This window comes from Hyperolius riggenbachi, chromosome 6, assembly GCF_040937935.1.
Source record: "Hyperolius riggenbachi isolate aHypRig1 chromosome 6, aHypRig1.pri, whole genome shotgun sequence".
NCBI lineage: Eukaryota > Metazoa > Chordata > Amphibia > Anura > Hyperoliidae > Hyperolius > Hyperolius riggenbachi.
Window position 1 is genome coordinate 224,222,875 of NC_090651.1, and position 20,463 is coordinate 224,243,337.

Genomic DNA, 20,463 nt, shown 5'->3' on the forward strand with positions numbered 1-20,463 from the left:
TACAGGGTCCACGTGAAATTTGTCCTAAACAAATTAAGACAGAATAGGCTCTACGCTAAGGTGGAAAAGTGTATATTTGAAGTGACCACGGTCACGTTTCTGGGATACGTAATTTCCACCTCGGGCCTCTCAATGGATCCTGCCAAGGTCACAGCCGTGTTGGAGTGGCCACAGCCAGTAGGGTTGAAGGCCCTGCAGAGATTTTTAGGGTTCGCGAACTATTACAGGAGGTTCATTAAGGGATACTCCACGTTAGTTGCCCCCCTTACCAGTCTCACGAAAAAAGGGGCGGATACCAACCACTGGTCTCCTGAAGCCGTGGCGGCATTTGCTCTATTGAAAAAATTATTTTGCTCAGCACCAATTTTGAGGCATGTTGACACGTCCTTTCCCTTCATTGTGGAGGTTGATGCCTCAGAAGTTGGGGTGGGGGCGGTGCTGTCTCAACGGTCTGGGTTGCAGGGCAGATTACACCCATGTGCTTATTTTTCCCGCAGGTTTTCACCTGCAGAAAAAAATTATGATATAGGCAACCGGGAACTTCTGGCTATTAAGTTGGCATTTGAGGAGTGGCGCCACTGGTTAGAGGGGGCAGAGCACACGATCACTGTTTACACTGACCACAAGAACTTGGAATACATTGAGGGGGCTAAGAGGCTGAGTCCCCGTCAGGCCCGGTGGTCCTTATTTTTTACGAGGTTCAGGTTCATAATCACGTACACTCCAGGCAGCAAAAACGTCAAAGCAGATGCCCTCTCCAGGTGTTTTGAACCTGAGACAGCACAGCCCCCCGCTCCTGAATCCATCATCCCGCAGAAACTGGTGTTAGCCGCCACGGAGACTTGGGAGGATTGGACAGAGATTTTGGGTCCCTTTCAGCGGGATGTTCCTGAGGGGAAACCCGAAGGGGTCTTGTTTATCCCACTGCCATTCCAGTTACAAGTTCTGCAACTCTTTCACACCCACAAGAATGCTGGTCATCCTGGAGCGGCCAGAACGCAGGATCTGATTGCCAGGTGTGCTTGGTGGCCTTCCTTGGCAACAGATTGCAAGGAGTTTGTTAAGGAGTGTGCGGTATGTGCCAGGAGTAAACCCTCCCGGCTGGCACCTGTAGGAAGGTTGCAGCCTTTGCCCACCCCGAGTGAGCCATGGACCCACCTGTCCATGGATTTTGTGGGGGAATTGCCCAGGTCTGAAGGCATGTCTGTTATTTGGGTGGTAGTCGACCGGTTTAGCAAGATGGCCCATTTTGTGCCCCTGAAAGGACTCCCCTCGGCTCAAGAATTGGCCGAATTGTTTATCATTCACGTCTTCCGGCTGCATGGCATTCCGGAAGACATTGTGTCTGATAGGGGAGTCCAGTTTGTGTCTGGATTCTGGAGGGCATTTTGTCACCAAATGGGCATGAAATTGTCGTTCTCGTCAGGCTACCACCCACAGACGAATGGGCAGACAGAACGCATTAACCAATCTCTGGAGCAATTCCTGAGATGTTACGTTGCGGAGGCACAAAGTGACTGGGTGAAATTTTTGCCCTTCGCGGAATTCGCCCAAAATAATTTAAAGAATTCCTCGTCTGGGTTTTCCCCATTCCAGATTGTAACAGGGAGGTCACCCAAATTCTCCCCTTTTCCAGTTGTCTCGTCCCCATTTCCTGCACTGGAGGATTGGCAGAGGTCACTCAGGGACAATTGGGGAATTGTTAAGGGGAATTTGCAGAAGGCGTTCCAGAGTCAGAAGGGTCAAGCAGATAAGAGACGGTCCGTGGAATGGAAGTTTCAGCCAGGGGATCTAGTCTGGGTGTCCACACGTCACTTGACCCTGAAGCAGCCATCTGCCAAACTGGGTCCCAGGTTTGTGGGCCCATTTTCCGTGACCAAAAAGATTAACAATGTTACGTATACCATTGACCTTCCCACCAGCATGCGGGGGATGAAGTCCTTCCACGTGTCCCTTCTTAAACCTGCAGTCCAGGTGGGTCCTACTCCTCCTCCTCCCGTGTTGGTAGATACCCAACCCGAATATGAAGTGGAAAAAATATTAGATGTTCGCAAGGTACAAAACTCGGTACAGTACCTCGTACATTGGAAAGGGTATGGCATCGAGGAGAGGCAATGAGTACCTGGGAATCGTATGCATGCGGATGAGTTGGTGAGGGAGTTTCATGCCTTACACCCCGAGAAACCTGGTGGGAGTTGTCCGGAGTCCACTCCTCGGGGGGGGGGGGGTACTATAAGGAAACGCGGAAAGGCCGCTGTCTCTCGAGGTGAGGCGGCCGTTTCCGCGTCCAGCATGGCGTCACAACGCGGAAAAAACGCTGCATGCCGCATAGGCAGTGCGGCGGAATCCGCATTGGTAACGGCGGAATCCGCATTGGTAACGGCGGAATCCGCATCAGAGGCGGCCCCCGCACTAGATACATTGCATGACAGTACTGGTGTGGCTGGGACTGATAGTCCACCAATATTCAGACTTACACGCGCGCGAGCACAGAGGCAGAGTTTAAATAGCAGTTAGAAGGGAGTCGGCTGACCAGCTGGGTCAGCTGACAAATTCCACTGCTCTCATTGGACCAGCAATTAGGGAGGTCCTGGAAAGGTCCTAGAGTATATATACTGCTGGTTGTTCACTTGCTCTTTGTCTGGCGTGCGATCACATATGTGGGAGCACCCAGATCCGTAGTCAGATCCGCAAGTGTGCCGGGACCAGCTGGAGCTGTAATCCTACACTTAGCTAGATTCTGTTGATAGCTAAAGTACTAGTTTGATTGTGATTATCTGTTATGACTTTTGCCTGCCTTGACTATCCTCCTGAACTCTGATCTTGCACCTCGATATTTCTGATACTCTGTTGCCGAACCCCGGCTCGTTCCTTGACTCTGCTTCTGCCTCCTGATTTTGTACCCCGATATTTCTGATACACCGTTGCTGAACCCTGCTTGTACTTTGACTCCGCCTTTGCCTTCTGATCTTGTACTTTATCTGTCCGTGTGTGTCTGACCTCGTGGCTTGTCTGACCTCGAGAACCGACCTTACTGTTAGAGGCGGTTCCTCGCTCTGTTAGTGATCCTTCCTCCTGAAGGTTACTTTCAGTCTGTCCTTCCTACTGTCAGTCTGACTCCTCCCGTCTTGGAGAGCTCAGGTCTGCGGAAGGAATCTGTGCAGTACTCCTTGCTGCACTGAGGCCTAGTCCTCAAAGTGTTACTGTTGCACCAAACACTACACTCTACTCAGGTGAACAGAGGTTAGCTAGTATATCGGATTATCAGTGATACTGCAGATCACGTATAATCTGGTATACATCTGTATTCCCAGTGATTCTGCAGATCACTGGTAATCAGATCCTCTCTGTGCTTCACCGATCGTTACATATTCTGATCTTTTAAACTGATATATTTCTTATTGTCAAATGTTAATATGAAGAAAAAGCAGTGATGATAAAAAGGACCACTGTGGTTTGAATTACAAAATAACATTTTCGCTTATGAATTCCGTATGGTATGCTTGACAAAGGGGTGTAGTGGGGGCGTGACTAGGGTTGTGACAGGGGAGTGTCTTAATGGTGTCCCTCTCAAACTGTTGTGAGGTATGAACATATGTAAACAATTATGGGCAGTTTACAAACCTGAAAGGAGGAAGAGAATTGTCGTAGGAAGAGAATCAACAAGAAGTGGAAAGGGTTCAACGCACATGCCTTCTAGGCACTACAATCTCCAAGGACCCAACGTGGAAAGCCAACACGTCCTCCACTCAGAGGAAAGCCCAGCAGAGGCTATCCTTCCTACGCCAACTAAAGAAGTTCGGGATGGCCCGGGAGCTTCTGACGAGCTTCTACACAGCCACATTTGAATCTGTCCTCTGTTCCTCCATTCTCGTCTGGTACGCTGGCTCCTCCACCAGCGACAGGCACAAACTACAGGGGGTCATAAGATCAGCAGAGAAAATCATCGGGAAATCACTCCCCTCACTAGACCAACTCTACAACTCCAGACTTTGCTCCAGAGCTCTGAGGATCGTAAATGACCAATCTCACCCAGGCTTCCGCTTCTTCCAGCGGCTCCCCTTGGGCCGGAGATTCCGGTCCATCTACACCAAGACTGCAAGACACAGGAATAGCTTATTTCCCTCAGCTGTAAACTCTTTGAACTCTATGAACTCTCTAACCTGCCCCGTTCAAGTAGCATTTGGTAGCACATGACTGCACTGCCGCACATCGTACACTTTACATACTTGATCTCAAACTTGTGTCAGCGTTTATGGTTATGGTTAAATCGCTGTATCTGTACTGTTCACTGTATTGTTTTGTATTGTATTGTATTGTATATCTTATTCCACACCTAGCCCTGTACATGCCAAAACAAATTCCGGGTATGACCTAGTCGTGCTTGGCGAAATAAATGATTCTGATTCTGAAATGATTCTGATTCTGAACAGGGGGTGACCACTAGAGATGCGGCGAACTGTTCGCCTGGCGAACATCTCTGGGGCTTTTACTACTTCCGGGTCGCACTGACCTGGAGTAGTACGCCTGCGCTGCCCGGCGGAGCGCGTCCTCGATCACGCTCCTGTTGCCGGGCACTCTCTTCGCATGAGCGTGACGTCGTTCATGACGTCACGCACACGCGCAGAAAGTGCCCGGCAACAGGAGCGCGATCTAGGACACGCTCCGCTGGGTAGCGCAGGCGTACTACTCCGGGTCAGTGCGACCCGGAAGTAGTAAAAGCCCCAGGGATTTGGAGATGTTCGCCACATCTCTAGTGACCACATAGCTTTGCACTGTCTCAAGCAGCACATGGCAAGCCCAGAAAGCAATTTGATTAATTCTTGACTGACTTTCTTATCAAAATAAAGTCGGACAAGGTGGAAGATTGATCACTACTACTCAGTTTCCAATCGGGGTGTTATTGATCATTTAGTGGAATTCATTTGTGGAAAACTATAGTTTTTGTATCATAATTGGTGCAGGTTTTCCAAAAAGGTTAGAAAAAAAAAGTATAAGATTAAGGTTATTGATTCTTCAGATAATTGATTAGTGTTATCTATGGTCAGGACTGGATTCTGGAAAGGCCACAAAGGCCCGGGCCTTGGGTGGCTGCAGGCCAAGGGGCACCTGGACATGAAAGAGTCTGAAGCCCAAAAAAATACCTCTTTTGAATTGCTAGTCCTCCTCAGCAATAAGATCATAGCTGAAACGCCGCATCCCTGCGGCAGAACAATGTATTTATACCCCCAGGGCAAAATTTGGGGCTCCTTCTGGGTAGAGGCAGAGCTTTGTGCCGTAGCTCTGCCTCTGCTTGCATCCATCTCCACTTATCTCCGCCTCTCACCACCCCTCTCAGTCTCCTTTCACTGAGAGGGGCAGGGAGAAGCGGAGATCGGCCACAGCGCAAAGCTCTGCCTCCCCTGGGCAGCAAAATCCATGACCTGGAAAGTCATGTAATTTTTCTCTGGGATTTTGGGGGTATAAATACATCGTTCTGCCATGGGAATGCGGTGTTTCATCTGTGATCTTATTGCTAAAGAGGACTGGCCATTCAAAAGAGGTATTTTTTGGAGCTTCAGATTCTCTTGAAAGACGTGTTACTACATATGAAAGAGGAGGGTGAAATGGGGAGCGACACATGAAAAAGGAAACTGATGCTAAAGGGAGCTGTTCATGAAAGAAAGGGGATGCTGTACATGGATGATACACATGGAAGAGGGGCTGCACATGGAATGGGAGCGGTGCTGCAGCACAAGAAAGGGGGAGTCACAACATACTTGGCCTGGGGGCACACAAAGTATTAATCTTGCCTTGTCTGTGGTCATCTGTAAAAATCAAGCAGGACTACAGATATCCCCAGTTGTTGGCAGCATCCAATTCAGAGATCAACTGAGTTGGATAATACTCAGCCAACAATTATTGTGGTTATTACTGTGGGTTACAGTGGGACACCTCCCATTCATGCTTTCACCCTTCCTCTCCGTTTGATAGAATTACACCGTATCCCCGACCTGTTTATAGCTTCAGGAAATGTTAAGGATAAGCATTAGGGTTATGCTGGGAATACACGGTTCGTTTTTTAGCTGATTAGATGGTTCAATAGATAATTTCCGACATGTCCAATGTCCCTTTCGATTCTCTGGCCACTCGTTTTCTGATAGAAGTGAAAGGAAAAAGATAAGAAAAAACGAGCAGAAGATAAGAAAATCGACTGCACAATCGAGCTGCAAAAACGATCGAGAGCAGAAACGCACGGCAGAAACGAACCGTGTATTCCCAGCATTAGACATCGGTGACATGTGATATATACTGTCTGTATACAGTGGAGAGGAAAGAGGAAACAAAACAATTGGACAAGATCATTCCTACTTGATAACACTGCTCCCTCATCTAACCAGTTCTTGGAGAATTTGTTTCATGCAAAACATCACATATTCTAGTCATCTAATGCAATCAAAAACTAGCAGATCAGATATAGGCTTTGCTCTATTTATTTTATACATTTATGGCCCTTCCACGTTGCAAACCGATTTTCGGAGTGCATGCGTTTTGCCAATCAAAAGGGCATCATGATCAATATAATTATCACAGTGCCCTGTAGAAAGTGATGCAATCCATTGTTAAACATGGAAAAATGCACGCCTAAAAACAAGTGACATTCGCAATCATGATTTTTATTGTGGAAGGGCCCATTCGGACATTAACAATGTCAAAGCTTTACATGGAAAATAGTAGAATTCTATTCCTAATTGTCCGTCAATGGCTCTCCCAATCTAATGCTTCTACTAGAGAGCCCATTTTTGGGGGTAAACTAATGAAAATTCCTCATTTTTCTGGTTTGAGAAGTGGAGAAACTGTAAACAATGCAAGATTGCTAGAACACAGCGTTTTCTCACAATTTAGGATTAGACGGGTGCACTTTAAAGCAGACCTGAACGTCCTCTCTGCTCTAAAAGATACGCAACAGCATAAAAACCTTTAAAGAAAAACATTTCTTTGTTACAGCTGATACAAATCCTGCAATAAATCTGCAGTGTTTCTACTTTCTGCTTTCATGGAAGCAGACATTGTTAACATCCTATGCTTTCAAATGAGCTTATCTGCTGTGAGTGTCAGCTGACACAGGGGAGAGATCATATTACAACTTGTGATTAGACGCAGATGAGGAAGAACTAGGCTAAACCCTCTAAATACATACATGATGAATTTTTTTCTCCGTTTCCTCCTGTCCTGTGCAAAGGTTCAGGTCCACTTTAAGGCCTAGTGCACACCAGAGCGTTTCCGCTGCGGTTTGCGATCCGCTTGCGGGTGCGGATCCGCTAGGGTAATGTATTTCAATGGGCTGGTGCACACCAGAGCAGGAGGCGTTTTGCAGAAACGCATACTCCCGGGCTGCAGCAGATTTTGGATTGCGGGTGCGTTTCTGCCTCAATGTTAAGTATAGGAAAAACGCAAACCGCTCTGAAAAACGCCTGTTCAGAGCGGTTTTGCCGGCGTTTTTGTTACAGAAGCTGTTCAGTAACAGCTTTACTGTAACAATATATGAAATGTACTATACTGAAATCTGCTGCAGCAATCCGCAAAACGCTAGCAAAACGCCATAGAAAAGTAACAAAAAGCGTTTCAAAATCTGCTAGCATTTTGCGGATCTGCTAGCGGTTTTTGGTGTGCACCAGGCCTAACTTCATGTTTTCATTTACCCAGCTCAAATGAAGCCACAGAGCTGCAAGCCCTGGGAGCTGGCTGCTGCAAATTGTGTGCTTTCCATCAAACCCTATCTGAGGAAGGGATCTGACAGCTGGAAGCCTGGCAGACGCATCACAAAGGAGTCCAGCTGCTTGAAGAATGGCCCTTTTGTAACACAAATCAGCCAGGCTGGCACAATAATGAGATAAGGAGAGGTTAGCAAAGTCAGGGCTGGAACCTTTTACCAAATATAAACAAGATTAAAGTCAGCAGGCAAGACACAAGGGTGTTCTGGAACAAGGAGGCGGAGGAACCCTGGCAGGAGAGGATTATCAAGCACTTCTCAAGTGATTGGCCAGAGGGGGTTTCATCCTCATTTATTCCCTGCATCACTATGGCAGTGTGTAGGAGCCCATTTATAGTATCTTTACTATGGGCAACATGGTGATTAGCAGCCTGGTCTTGCAGCCCTGATGTAATGGATTTGAACCCCACTAAGGACACTGGATGGTGTTTATTGTTGTCTGTTTTGTTTTACATGGATTTCCTCCAGCTGCTTTGGTAACCGGGTATCATGTTACTAGTCCTCAAGCGCTATCTTGAGCCACGCAGTTCTATACACTACACTTTTATAATCTGAAACAGCTGTTCTTCAGACTGTATAAATGACTGTAAAATGAAAGCTGTATCTGTGATATGAAATAGCAGTGCTGGCAGTACCTTTGTGCTACCTAACAACTCAGTGTTGCACTGATAGGCAAAAACCGCAAAGTAGGTGGGGTTGCTCTATGCTTCAAATCCTCTTTGAACATCAGACTCCTTGTGGTAGGCCCTACCCAATCTTTCAAATGTCTGGCTGCCCTACTCTCAGATGAAAAAAAACATCAACCTATTCAATCGTATCTTCCAAAATACCGGCCAGTCGCTCCTGCACCATAAACCCTGTGACTACTTTTTATTTCTTCAAAAGACACAAATTGCATCCTTCAGGACTGTGAAATCATTTGTTTAGTGTTTATAAATACAATGTTAGCTAGTACTCTCTTATATTTACCTAAAGGTTCTATTTTAAAGTGCAACAATGCTGACCACAGGCCTTTTAAGATTACTTTACTGAACAATGATTGTAGCCTATATATTGTTGACCAAAACCTTATCAGCATTGTGCAGGGATAGAAGATATGCAGTGTGTCGTCTTATAGTACTATACATCCCCTGAAACAGAGGCCCGAGCCAGCACCTGGCAGGTGGGACAAACTGGCAAGCACCCAGTACCAGTGGAGGAGCACCTTACAGGATTGACTCAACCACTGCTAGGTTTACGGATAATTTAGGGATGATCTTCCAGGTCTCCTACCATTCCTCCATAGGCCTCTGCCCATACAGGTCAGACTCCCATCTGGACACATAACTGTGCTGAAAAAACTGCAATGGATCATTCAGCAATGAATAAAGCTTGGTTATGTGCCATCTCGCAAAGGGATCCCTAACACACAAGTGTTCAAATTTACTTAGAGCTGATGGGAACCGTGTTTGTGTTGTTATAATAAATCACAACCAGTTTTCGCAGCTGAATATAGCGGAACCTCTCATGTTCATGGATTTTATATTTCTCGCGGATACTGTACCAGGTAAGGATGTCCACCCTGTCAGCCAGACATTTAACCTGTTCCAGGTTATGTTCTCTCCACCACTTAAAGCTTCTAGGACTTTCATGACCAGGAGTAAATATTGGATTGTCCATGAAGGACAAAAACGGTAAAGCCTCTCGAATACCAGACTGAGTTCCAGACCAACAGTGTTGGAGAATAACTACAAGGGTGTGAGGACGAAGTGCTTTAGATAACCACATGGGAGCCTGAATTGTTTGCGGAGCTGCTGCTGACATTTCAAACAAAAGCCACAATGGCAATCTAGGTGCCCTTATAAAGGGCCAACCAAATGAACCAGTTGGGTCGCCTGATAGTAACAGGCCAAATTAGGGACTCTCAATCCACTATTCCACCTGAGAGCATATAGGAGAGCATATAGGGTAAGCCTATATGCTCTCAGGTGGAATAGTGGATTGAGCCTAGAGACATGTGGACAGGAGTTTCCCCAAATAAATGTAACAAGCTTGCCCTGCAGCATAAGAAGAAAGTGGTAAAGTGGTCTGGGGACTCGGATCGGAAGCATTCGGAAATAATAAAGGACCTTAGTTAGAAGGGACATTTTTAATTAATTTATCCATCCCAACCAGAAGAGATTATATGTGGACCACTGAATCAGCCACTGCGTCTTGCAATTTAGTAAGAGGATAGTAGTTGTACTGAAACAAAGTTTGATAAGAGGCAGTCAGCTTGACACCAAAATACTCCATTGACATAGTCAAGGCTGCGCTCCTCTTCAAGCACGAGCGCTGCCATACTGCGCCTGCACAAGTACAGCTGCTCCTGTGCAATAATCCGGAGCAGCTCGTGCCCAAGCAGCTACCATGCTACTGCGCAGGCACGGCCATGCTTATGCTAGAGGAGGAGCACAGCCTTGAGCAGCTGGAGAGTCTGCAAGCATAAACAAAAGACCAGAGGACAGAGAGAGACACCTCATTAACCTATTTTGGTTCCTGGACGTAGTTTCTACGTCCAGGAACCATGAGCGCTACCGCGCGCTCCCGCGGCCGATCGCGCGCGTGCACGCGCACTCCCGGCCGCTGATTCGGTAGCCAGGGAATCAATGTATCGGGCTACGGAGCCCGATCATTGATTCCTCTCCCCCGCTGAAAAAGCGACAGCTTCTCTAAGAAGCTGCGCCTTTTCTGGCCGTTCCCTTCCCGATGCGCCACTCTAAGCGTGTGTTACGCTTAGAGTGACGTCATGTAAACAAACTCATGGCCGCCATCTTGTGGCCAAAAAGTAATACTACACCTGTAAAAAAAATAATGTAAAATTAACACACATTTACATTATAAATCTATTGTTTACCTCCCACCCTCCCAAAACTACCCAAATAAAATGTTTACAATAAAAAAAAAAAAAACATTACAATAAAAAAAAAAAAAAAACATGTAAATATTTACCTAAGGGTCTAAACTTTTTAAATATCAATGTAAAGATGAAATATTTCTATATTTTTTTTATTTTAAACTTGTAAATAGTGATAGATGCAAAACGGAAAAAATGCACCTTTATTTCCAAATAAAATATTGTCGCCATACATTGTGATAGGGACATAATTTTAACAGTGTTATAACCGGGACATATGGGCAAATACAATACGTGAGTTTTAATTATGGAGGCATGTATTATTTTAAAACTATAATGGCTGAAAACTGAGAAATAATGAATTTTTTTCCGTTTTTTCTTATTCTTCCTGTTAAAATGCATTTACAGTAAAGTGGCTCTTAGCAAAATGTACCCCCCAAAGAAAGCCTAATTGGTGGCGGAAAAAACAAGATATAGATCAGTGCATTGTGATAAGTAGTGATAAAGTTATAGGCTAATGAATGGGAGGTGAACATTTCTCACGTGAAAACGACGGAACCTGAATGGGTTAAGATCCAGAGGCTTCGCTCTCCTTAGGTGAGTAAGTGCTTCTGAACCCAAGCTCGATACACAATGATACACAACTGTACCTCTTGGCCCCAGACCTCCCTCCTCACACATTTTACTGACTGCTTGTCTGCTATATCCTCTTTCATGACCTCTCGCTTCTTAATATAAGCAAAACAGAACTAATCATTTTTCCACCATCTCTGTCCACCTCTCTGCCTGATATAACAATAAATGTTAATAACACCGCTATAACTTCAGTTTCCAAAGCACGGTGCTTAGGGGTAATACTTGACTCTTCTCTTTCTTTTATTCCTCACATTCTCTCCCTAACCAGCTACTGTCATCTCCAATGCAAAAACTTGTAAAACAAACGATGTAAATCTTGCGCTTCTTATTGCTGCTAAAAATCCTCTGCAGCATCTTTCCACCTGGCCGTCGGGCAACTTTACATAAAAAAACGATACGAGAAAGAGAAAAACGATGCATCGTGAAGTACGTAAAAAAGTTTTATTCACACGCAAACCATCATTGCACTTACTAGACATAGAAGTTAAAATCGCATCTCAAGGGTAGCAACCCTTAGTGTCTCACGAGGTGGGTCCCGTCCCTGTCACTATGGCCAGTAGGGGTTGGTTCCAGTTGGAAGAGGGAAGGCAAGCTAGCACCCTGCTGAACCTCCGCCAGTGATGTCACAATGCGTTTCGCCTTTCCAAGCCTTCGTCAGGTGAAACTCACAGAGGCGCTGAGCTTTGTACCAGATCTGTTTGAGTTGATGCTCCTGTTGTATTGCCTGATGAAGCGGGAGATGCCCGTAAAACGTGTTGCACTTGCACTTTCTGGAGTATACAAATAAATCTTTTGTTGTTTGAATTTACACAACACTCATATGTGTCTACTTGGAGGAGGTAAGTCCACCACTGCCTCCTCTCCTTTTAACAATTTTAGCATATTTTATTCTTCTGGCACTTCTGTCTGCTTACATAGTTCCTGAGACCACCCTTGGTGGAGGGGTATTGCCCCTTACTTCCTATCAACAGAGAGCTACTTCTTAATCCTGAGTGGGGACAGGTCTAATCTCCCCACCTGCTGAAATAGTGGTTACCTGGATGGTAACCCACATTTGTGAGTATAAATACATACTTACCTGTCACATCCATTTACCAGTACTTATTACACTATATTGGGTTCTCGGTGTGTCCATTTTGTAGTGCTATAGCAGTGTTCAGTGAGTAATTTGCCCGCCGTCAAAAGACAGAGCACAAATTACTATAAAAATACTGTAATTTGGCTGCAAGCAATAGCTGAAAGTAGGCCTGAACGATTTTCGGGAAAGATTGAATTGCACGATTTCTGCCAGAAATTGCGATTTCGATTCACGATTTTTGATACACAACGATGGATCAGCACTCCGATGGTTAGTATGAGTGTCCCCAGTATAGGTAGCCAAGTATAGGTGCCCCCAGTATAGTCTAGCCAGCTATAGGTGCTCCAGTAAAGGTTAGCTAGCTATAGGTGCCCCAGTATAGGTGCCACAGTACAGGTTAGCCAGTATAGGTGGCGCAGATGCACCTGCCCTGATCCGGCTCCTCCTACAGACAGTCCTAATCTTCCTTGATGCACCGCCGCACGGAGAAAAGCTGCGAAGAGGCAATGAGCATCTGCCCAGTAAAGGCGGGGCCTGTAACAGAAAGTAACATCACGGCACTTCCTGGCAGCCATCGTTGCTGGGCAACACTCGCCGCCACTTCACAGCGGCTCTCTGCATGGCATAGCTGCAAGGGGAATCGGGACTCAATGGAGGAGGGGGACGGAGCAGAGCAGGTGCAGGCGGCGGATTACAAAACAAAAATCGTTCAGGCCAAACACACACACACACACTCTACCAGCTGTATGACACACAAACACACACCACATTACCAGCAATGCAACACACACACACACACATAGGCAACACCACATTACCAGTGCAGCTGATTATGAGTTGTAACCAGTAATGTCTCCCCTGTACGCTCTATGCATAATTGATTGGCTGTGAGTCCGGTGTTCATATGGTTGGGGGATGTAGCTGACTGGGATGGTGATGGACACTGCAGCAGAGCAGTAATTAAGCACATCTACAGTATATTATATTACAATGGTATACCGTACATTTTGTCCTTTCCCCTCATGCTACAGAAATGACATATCTGCATTTAATGCAAAACCCCAGAAATGTATCCGCTGCACGGAAAGAAGCTGCGAAGGCACCAAGCCTTCGCCCTGTAACAGTGGAGCCTGAACCAGGTAATGACATGACGTCACTTCCTGGCGGCCAGCGTTGCTGGGCAACGCTTGCTGCCACTTTACAGCGGCTCTCCGTAATGGGGATCAGGACTGGAGGAGGGGGCCGAGGCAAAGCAGGAACAGGTGACGCAGGAAAACCGCGGTGTAAGGAACGGTGTCAGCAAACAGAGAATCTGATTATTGGTGATCTGCAGTATCGCCAATAATACAGATGTCACCTGATTATTGATGATCTGCAGAATCACCAATAATACAAGTGTAACTAACCTCCGGACACCTAACACAGTAAATAACAATAACGACAGCAATAATTCACAAGATCGTGGAAATATCCACCACACGGCAATTCCTCAGAGGTGTGGTTACCTCTGAATGGGAACCCCGTGTGTGAGATCCTCAAACCAGGCAAAGAGAGGAATCTCGGCCCCTGGCAGTAATCGTCTGCTAGGGCAGGCGTCTCGGAGAGGCAAGCCTCAGAATTAACCCTACAGTGGGAGACGTTCCACTGAAGGGAGAAAGGTCAGACAAGCAGAGGTTCGGCAACAGAGAAGGCGGCAGCAGTACAGAAACAGAAGGCTGATTCAGAGTCGGTAAACAGGCAGGGTCGGCAACTTGAATCAGATAGGCAGAAGTACAAGAGCGATTAGAGTAAAGAGTAGTCAGGGATAGCCAGAGTCAAAACACAGGTAAATATACAAATACAATCCTAATCTAAGGTGTGACGTCCTTGGTATCAACACCTAGGAAACTGGACTAAGGTCTGAGCGCTAACACAAAATGTATTCACGACAGCAGACAAGGAGCAACTGACATCCAGCTCCTTATATGCTGAAAGTCACTCAGCCAGCCTGCCCAGAAGCCCAACCAATCCGGAGACCTCCTGAGGTCAGCTGACTGGAGAGTCAGCTGACCTTCCTACGTAGGAGGTAAAAGTCCTGCTGCCTCGCACGCGCGCGCGTGACCCTCTGCCTCTGAGTACCAGAGAGGCCAGGCCCCAGGTCAGTGCACGAACGCGCACTGAAGTCCGCCGGCTGGGTTGCGGGACCCGCCGCCATGTTGCCAGCCGCGGCGGCGGTGTCCCCCCTGCTCTGTGCCACCGGCTCCGCATGTGTGGCGAAAACCGCCAGCTGGGAAGCGGAGACCGCCGCCATGCTGCCCAGCACGGCGGCGGTGTCTCCGCTAAACCTCACACGCGGCTTTGACGATATCAAGATTGTCATGCCGCTGATCACGATTTCGGTTTAAAAAACGAAAATCGTTCAGGCCTAGCTGAAAGCCAAATTACATCTTTCACTACTTTCCACGGCGACTTTGTGGGGGTATAGCATTTAATGCCAGGACTTTTGCAGGAGCAGGGTGAGCCATTTTACAGCTTTACCCTGGAATAGGGGGAACATTTTTTTTAATGTAAAGGGGAGGCCTTTACATTAAAGGCCTCCCTCGTCATACCGTGGTATTTATTTTGACGGTTATCATACCGTGAATATTCATACAGTTGCAACCCTAATTCAATATCCTTTCTAGAGATAGCAAAATATAACAATATCAATAACAGTTATAGCAATGTTCTCTTCAGAGAAGGGGGACTCTTTGCAAAGCTATTCAGAACAAGCACTTAGGCAAACTATTTTTAATTGTTTATTTTATAGAAAATTATGTATAAAATGATTACAGAAAATAAACAGATTGATATAGTAAAATAATAAGGATTGAAAGTGAAAATAATAACTAGTTATAGTCTGAGCAGTTTGTAGAAATTATCATGTCCTTTTGGGATTGCAAGTACAAAACAGAACATATAATAGTCTACTTATGGAAAGTTCTGTGGGTGTTAGTCCAACGGTAAATACCCTTGATGGTGTATGGACTGGCCAAGGAAGGACACTGATAGCATGTGTCCAGCAATTTAATCCTCTCTCCACTGGAGGGAGGAGATGATAACCAGAAATTAGCCCCCACACCTAGCAATCCGAGTCCAGCCCCTTGCCTTAAAGAGAACCTGTACTGAGTAAAAATATTTAAAATAAACACATGAGGTAACTTCAAATGAACATTACAGAGTTACCTTGCCATCAGTTCCTCTCAGAAGCTCACCATTTTCTTCTGACAATAATCCCATCCAGTTCTGACAATATTTGTCAGATCTGAAATAGATCAGTTGCTGTCAGTAAAATATCAGTTGCTGTCAGTTATAGCTGAGAGGAAAACGGATGTACCAGGTAATGTTCATGTTTCCCTATTACTCAAGTGGGCGATGTTACAGTTTAACTGTGTGCTGACCAGAAAGCTGTTATGGGGTAATGGCTATTTTCAAAATGGAGGACAGAAAATTCCCTTGATCATAGTGAACAAATAGGACGCGGGACAGGAGAAAGACACTGAGGAGTAGACTACATGGAAGGTAAGTATGACTTGTGTATGCTTATTTTCACTTTTATTTTCAGTACAGGTTTTCTTTAAAGAGAACCCGAGGTGTGTTTAAAGAATGTTATCTGCATACAGAGGCTGGGTCTGCCTATACAGCCCAGCCTCTGTTGCTATCCCAAACATCACTAAGGTCCCCCTGCACTCTGCAATCCCTCATAAATCACAGCCGTGCTGTGAGGCTGTATTTACATCTGTAGTGTCAGTCTCAGCTGCTCCCCCGCCTCCTGCATAGCTCCGGTCCCTGCCCCCGTCCCTTCCCTCCAATCAGCAGGGAGGGAAGGGATGCAGGCGGGGACTGGAGTTCTGCAGGAGGCGGGGAGAGCAGCAGACTGACACTATAGAGATAAACACAGCCAGCTCTGACAAGCTGTTTGTCAGCAGCATGGCTGTGATTTATGAGGGATTGCAGAGTGCAGGGGGACCTTAGGGGAGTTTGGGATAGCAACAGAGGCTGGGCTGTATAGGCAGATCCAGCCTCTGTATGCAGATAATATTCTTCATACCCACCTCGGGTTCTCTTTAAGGAGAGAGTTTGGCATTTTCTCTAATTATGCCATAACTCTGTGGACATCCGACATATGATATAACAGCCAACATTTTAGACTCTGTCATCATGCGCTGAACCTATAGATATCAATCATGCTTCCCTGTCTAGGGAATTGATAATTCTGGGTGTGAACCAGCCATCCGAACCATTAACCTCTCAAAAGGTGTATTGACCTTGTCGCATTACACACTGTGAATCGTTAACAACTGCGCCCAAGCGGTTCCGAATTATTCTTCAAATTATGGCATCATGTGGAATTATATATGTATATATCAATTTAAATTAAAGAAAAACTCAAACCTAGAATTGAACTTTATCCCAATCAGTAGCTGATACCCCCTTTTACATGAGAAATATAATGATTTTCACAAACAGACCATCAGGGGGCGCTGTATGACTGATTTTGTGCTGAAACCCCTCCCACAAGAAGCTCTGAGTACCGCGGTACTTTTGGCAGTTTGTTACAATGTAACAAGGTTCACAGACAGGAATTAGCTGTTTACAGCTGTCTCTAACAGCCAAAACAGCTAGGAGCAGCTACATAACCTGCCCACAGTAAAAATGTCACCATGTAATAAATATCAGAATGTAAATCGGGGAGAGGAAAGATTTTACAATGAGCAAACACTGACTAAATCATTTATACATAATTATGGTAAAAAATGAAGCACTTTTTTTACTACATTATTTTCACTGGAGTCCCTCTAAGGGACACTGGCTTTGGGCTTCCAAAGGACAGGCCTGGTGAATGGCTCTTTGAATGTCTCTTTGGCATTCATGGTTTTATGACAGGTCTAGCTTAGCTATTAGTGTCCCTATGGAATAGAAACAAGGAATGTGAGGTGGATCTTCTTTAAAGAGAACCTGTACTGAGTAAAATTATTTAAAATAAACACATGAGGTAACGTCAAATGAACATTACATAGTTACCTTGCCATCAGTTCCTCTCAGAAGCTGACCATTTTCTTCTGACAGTGATCCCTTCCAATTCTGACAACATTTTGTCAGAACTGAAGTATATCAGTTGCTGTCAGTTATATATCAGTTGCTGTCAGTTACAGCTGAGAGGAGAACTGATGTGTCCATGTTTCCCTATGGCTCAAGTGGGCGATGTTACAGTTTGTACTGAACTTGTCTGCTTGTCTTATGGCCCATACTCACGGGCAACCAAAACTGCATGTCGCTAGCACACGGAGGCGTTTGCGCGACAGTTCGGCGACAGCTCGTCGCCACGTCCCTTCGCATACACAATGCGGAAGAGGGACTAGTGGCGCGACGGAAGCTGTCGCCGACGTTCCTCCTCCCCGACGGAAACTCAGTGCGCCGGCTATGGGGTTGCTGTCGCTAGTCCGCATACACACGCGGACTAGCGACAGTTGCGGCGATGTTGCGGCGGCAACTGTCGCTAGGCGATTGACCGCGGTCAATCACCTGGCAACATCAGCGACGAGCGACGGTTCAGGGTGCGCGCCCGTGCAACGCATCATACTCACGGGCGACCTGTCGCCGCAACATGCGCGCGCCGCGTGTTGTGGCGACAATTGTAGCCCGTGAGTATGGGCCATTATTCATCTTTCTTCTCACTCTTCCTCTGCTGCTCCTCTCTGTCAAGGTCTTTATTGGCTGCCAATTAACAAGTGGATCCATTTTAAACTCTTAACCCTAACCAACAAAGCTCTACACAATCTCTCTCTCTCCTGTACACCTCCTCATATTAACCCAGCCGCAATCTCATATCTGCACATGACCATTTTCCCTCCACTAGAATCAACTCCTCATATTCACGTATACAAGGTTTCTCATGTGCTTCACCCCTGCTCTGGAATCCCCTTCTACAACACATCCGTCACTCTCCAACCTTTGATATCTTAAAATGCTCTCTCAAAACTCACTTTTTTCGTCAAGAATACGCCCTACCTTAGCCCAGTACCCCTTTGACCTCTGGCTAAGTTGTACTCCTTCCTAGATAACCTAAAAACACACTGCCTCTAGGCATGAATATCGTATACTACCCATCTCTTGTCCCCCCCCCCCCCCCCCACCCATTCCTTTAGATTGGAAGCTTGCAAGGGCAGGGCTCTCTCACCCTTTTGTGTCTTGGAATTTGTTATACATTTTATTCATCATGTTACGGTACTTTTGTCACTGTAATTACCAATTCTGTATTTTGGATACTGGTGTATACCACGGTCTATATTTTTATGTACCCCATGTTTGTTTCTTACTTTGTACAGCGCCAAGGAATATGTTGGCGCTTTATAAATCAATAATAATAATAATAAAAAAAGAAACAACATTCAAAGCTTAATTGATGCAGAATTAATAAAAAAAAATCCAATCATAAATCTCTCTGCAACAACAAAACAGCAAAAGTAAAAAAATAAAAAAGGTAGCAAAGCCTACACAGAAACCATCATCACACTGAAGATGAACATGGCCAAGATTAGCTGACTGCTGTGTAACCTCACTGCCTGATGATGGCATTCCGTGCCCAAGTAGTATAAGCACTGCCATTAACAATGCCTCACTACTTGTGTGCCTATGGGAATTTAGCAGAAAAACACCCACCAAACCTCTTTATCAGTTACAATATCTGAGATAGCTGATTTTGTTGATTGAACAGTATCACTGCATCTAGTTTGAATGTTCTAGGGACCTCAGTGGCAGACACAGTGGGCCCGGAGTTGCATTCACCAGCTGATAGCAGACGCTTCTGCATTCTGATGTAGGAGGGGAATCTTTGGGACTCCCTTATGCTGGGAATACACGGTTCGTTTCTGCTGTGCGTTTCTCCTCTCGATCGTTCTTGCAGCACGATTTTGCAGTTGATTCTCTTATCTTCCGCTCGTTTTTATCTTTTTCCATTCACTTCTATCAGAAATCGAGCGGTGACAGAATCGAAAGGGAGATCGTACATGTCCGAAATTATCTATCGAACCATCTAATCACCTAAAAAACGAACCGTGTATTCCCAGCATTATAGATTTATGTAATTCAGAAAACCCATAAGGTGGGGAGTGCACTGCAATCATTTCTTTCTTCTGCTGATTTCATTATGCAGGGTAATCTTTAGTATTTATACTGTTCAGGGAACTGCTGTTGACAGCAGCTAAGAAACCAAAAGGCATTTTATGGCCAATGATAAAACGGGGAGTCCTTTTCACACTTACCTTAGATCCATAGATGGTGGTACTTCTAACTCCAAGAGCCTGAGTAAATCCCATCATTGTAAAGGCAACAGTTCGCCCACCTTCAAACTCCATATTCACAACCTGAAAAAGTACACATGCACATAACCTCTTTCACTCAAAAACACATACAGAAGGTAATTAACACAGAAAGTGATTAAAGAGACTCTGTAACAAAAAAAAAGTTCCCCTGGGGGGTACTCGCCTCGGGAGGGGGAAGTCTCAGGGCCCCAATGAGGCTTCCCCCTCCCCTGTAGCTGCAGGCAATCCAGCGCTGGCTCCCCCGAAGTCTCTGGCAATCCTGGCTTGATATATTTACCTTCCCTGGCTCCAGCGGGGGCACTGTTGCGGCTCTCAGCACGGAGATAGATGGAAATAGCCGATCTCTGTCGGGTCTGCTCTACTACGCAGGAGACTTGCGCCTGTGCACTAGAGCGTCCCTACAGCGATCGGCTATTTCCGCCTATCTCCGAGCAGAGAGCCAATACTACGCCTGCGCTGGAGCCGGGAAGGTAAATATTTACACCCCCGCTGTTCTGGGAGATTTTTCGCTGCCGCTGTGGGACACAGGAGGCCGGGGGAAGCTTCAATAGGATCCTGAGGCTTCCTCCACCCGAGCTGAGTACCCCCAGGGGAGCTTTTTCTCGTTACAGGTTTTCTTTAAATGCCTACAATTAGTTCTCCATTCACTATAAAGCCACCCATGGGGCCTGGTTCACACATAAATCTGTACATTTCCGGTCTGGTCTAGAACAGTTCTGGTAGTTTTGCATCAGTTTTACCTGAGTGGTAAACCCTTTCATGTGTGAACACAGCCATA

At 45.9% G+C, this 20,463-nt stretch overlaps 1 protein-coding gene across 5 annotated transcripts in view; it reads right to left on the reverse strand.

The window, feature by feature from the left end:
• LOC137521345 (2,7-anhydro-N-acetylneuraminate hydratase-like) overlaps positions 1–20,463 on the reverse strand; it is a 272,083-nt gene that overhangs the window by 99,573 nt on the left and 152,047 nt on the right. For 2 of the 5 annotated variants that reach the window (XM_068240474.1, XM_068240477.1), the window contains exon 13: positions 19,626–19,727. In XM_068240474.1, coding sequence (XP_068096575.1) covers positions 19,626–19,727 — 102 coding nt within the window. Of the gene's footprint in view, positions 1–11,738; positions 12,035–17,226; positions 17,271–19,625; positions 19,728–20,463 lie in introns of those variants that run through there. The other 3 variants (XM_068240475.1, XM_068240476.1, XM_068240478.1) reach the window with 3 other exon arrangements.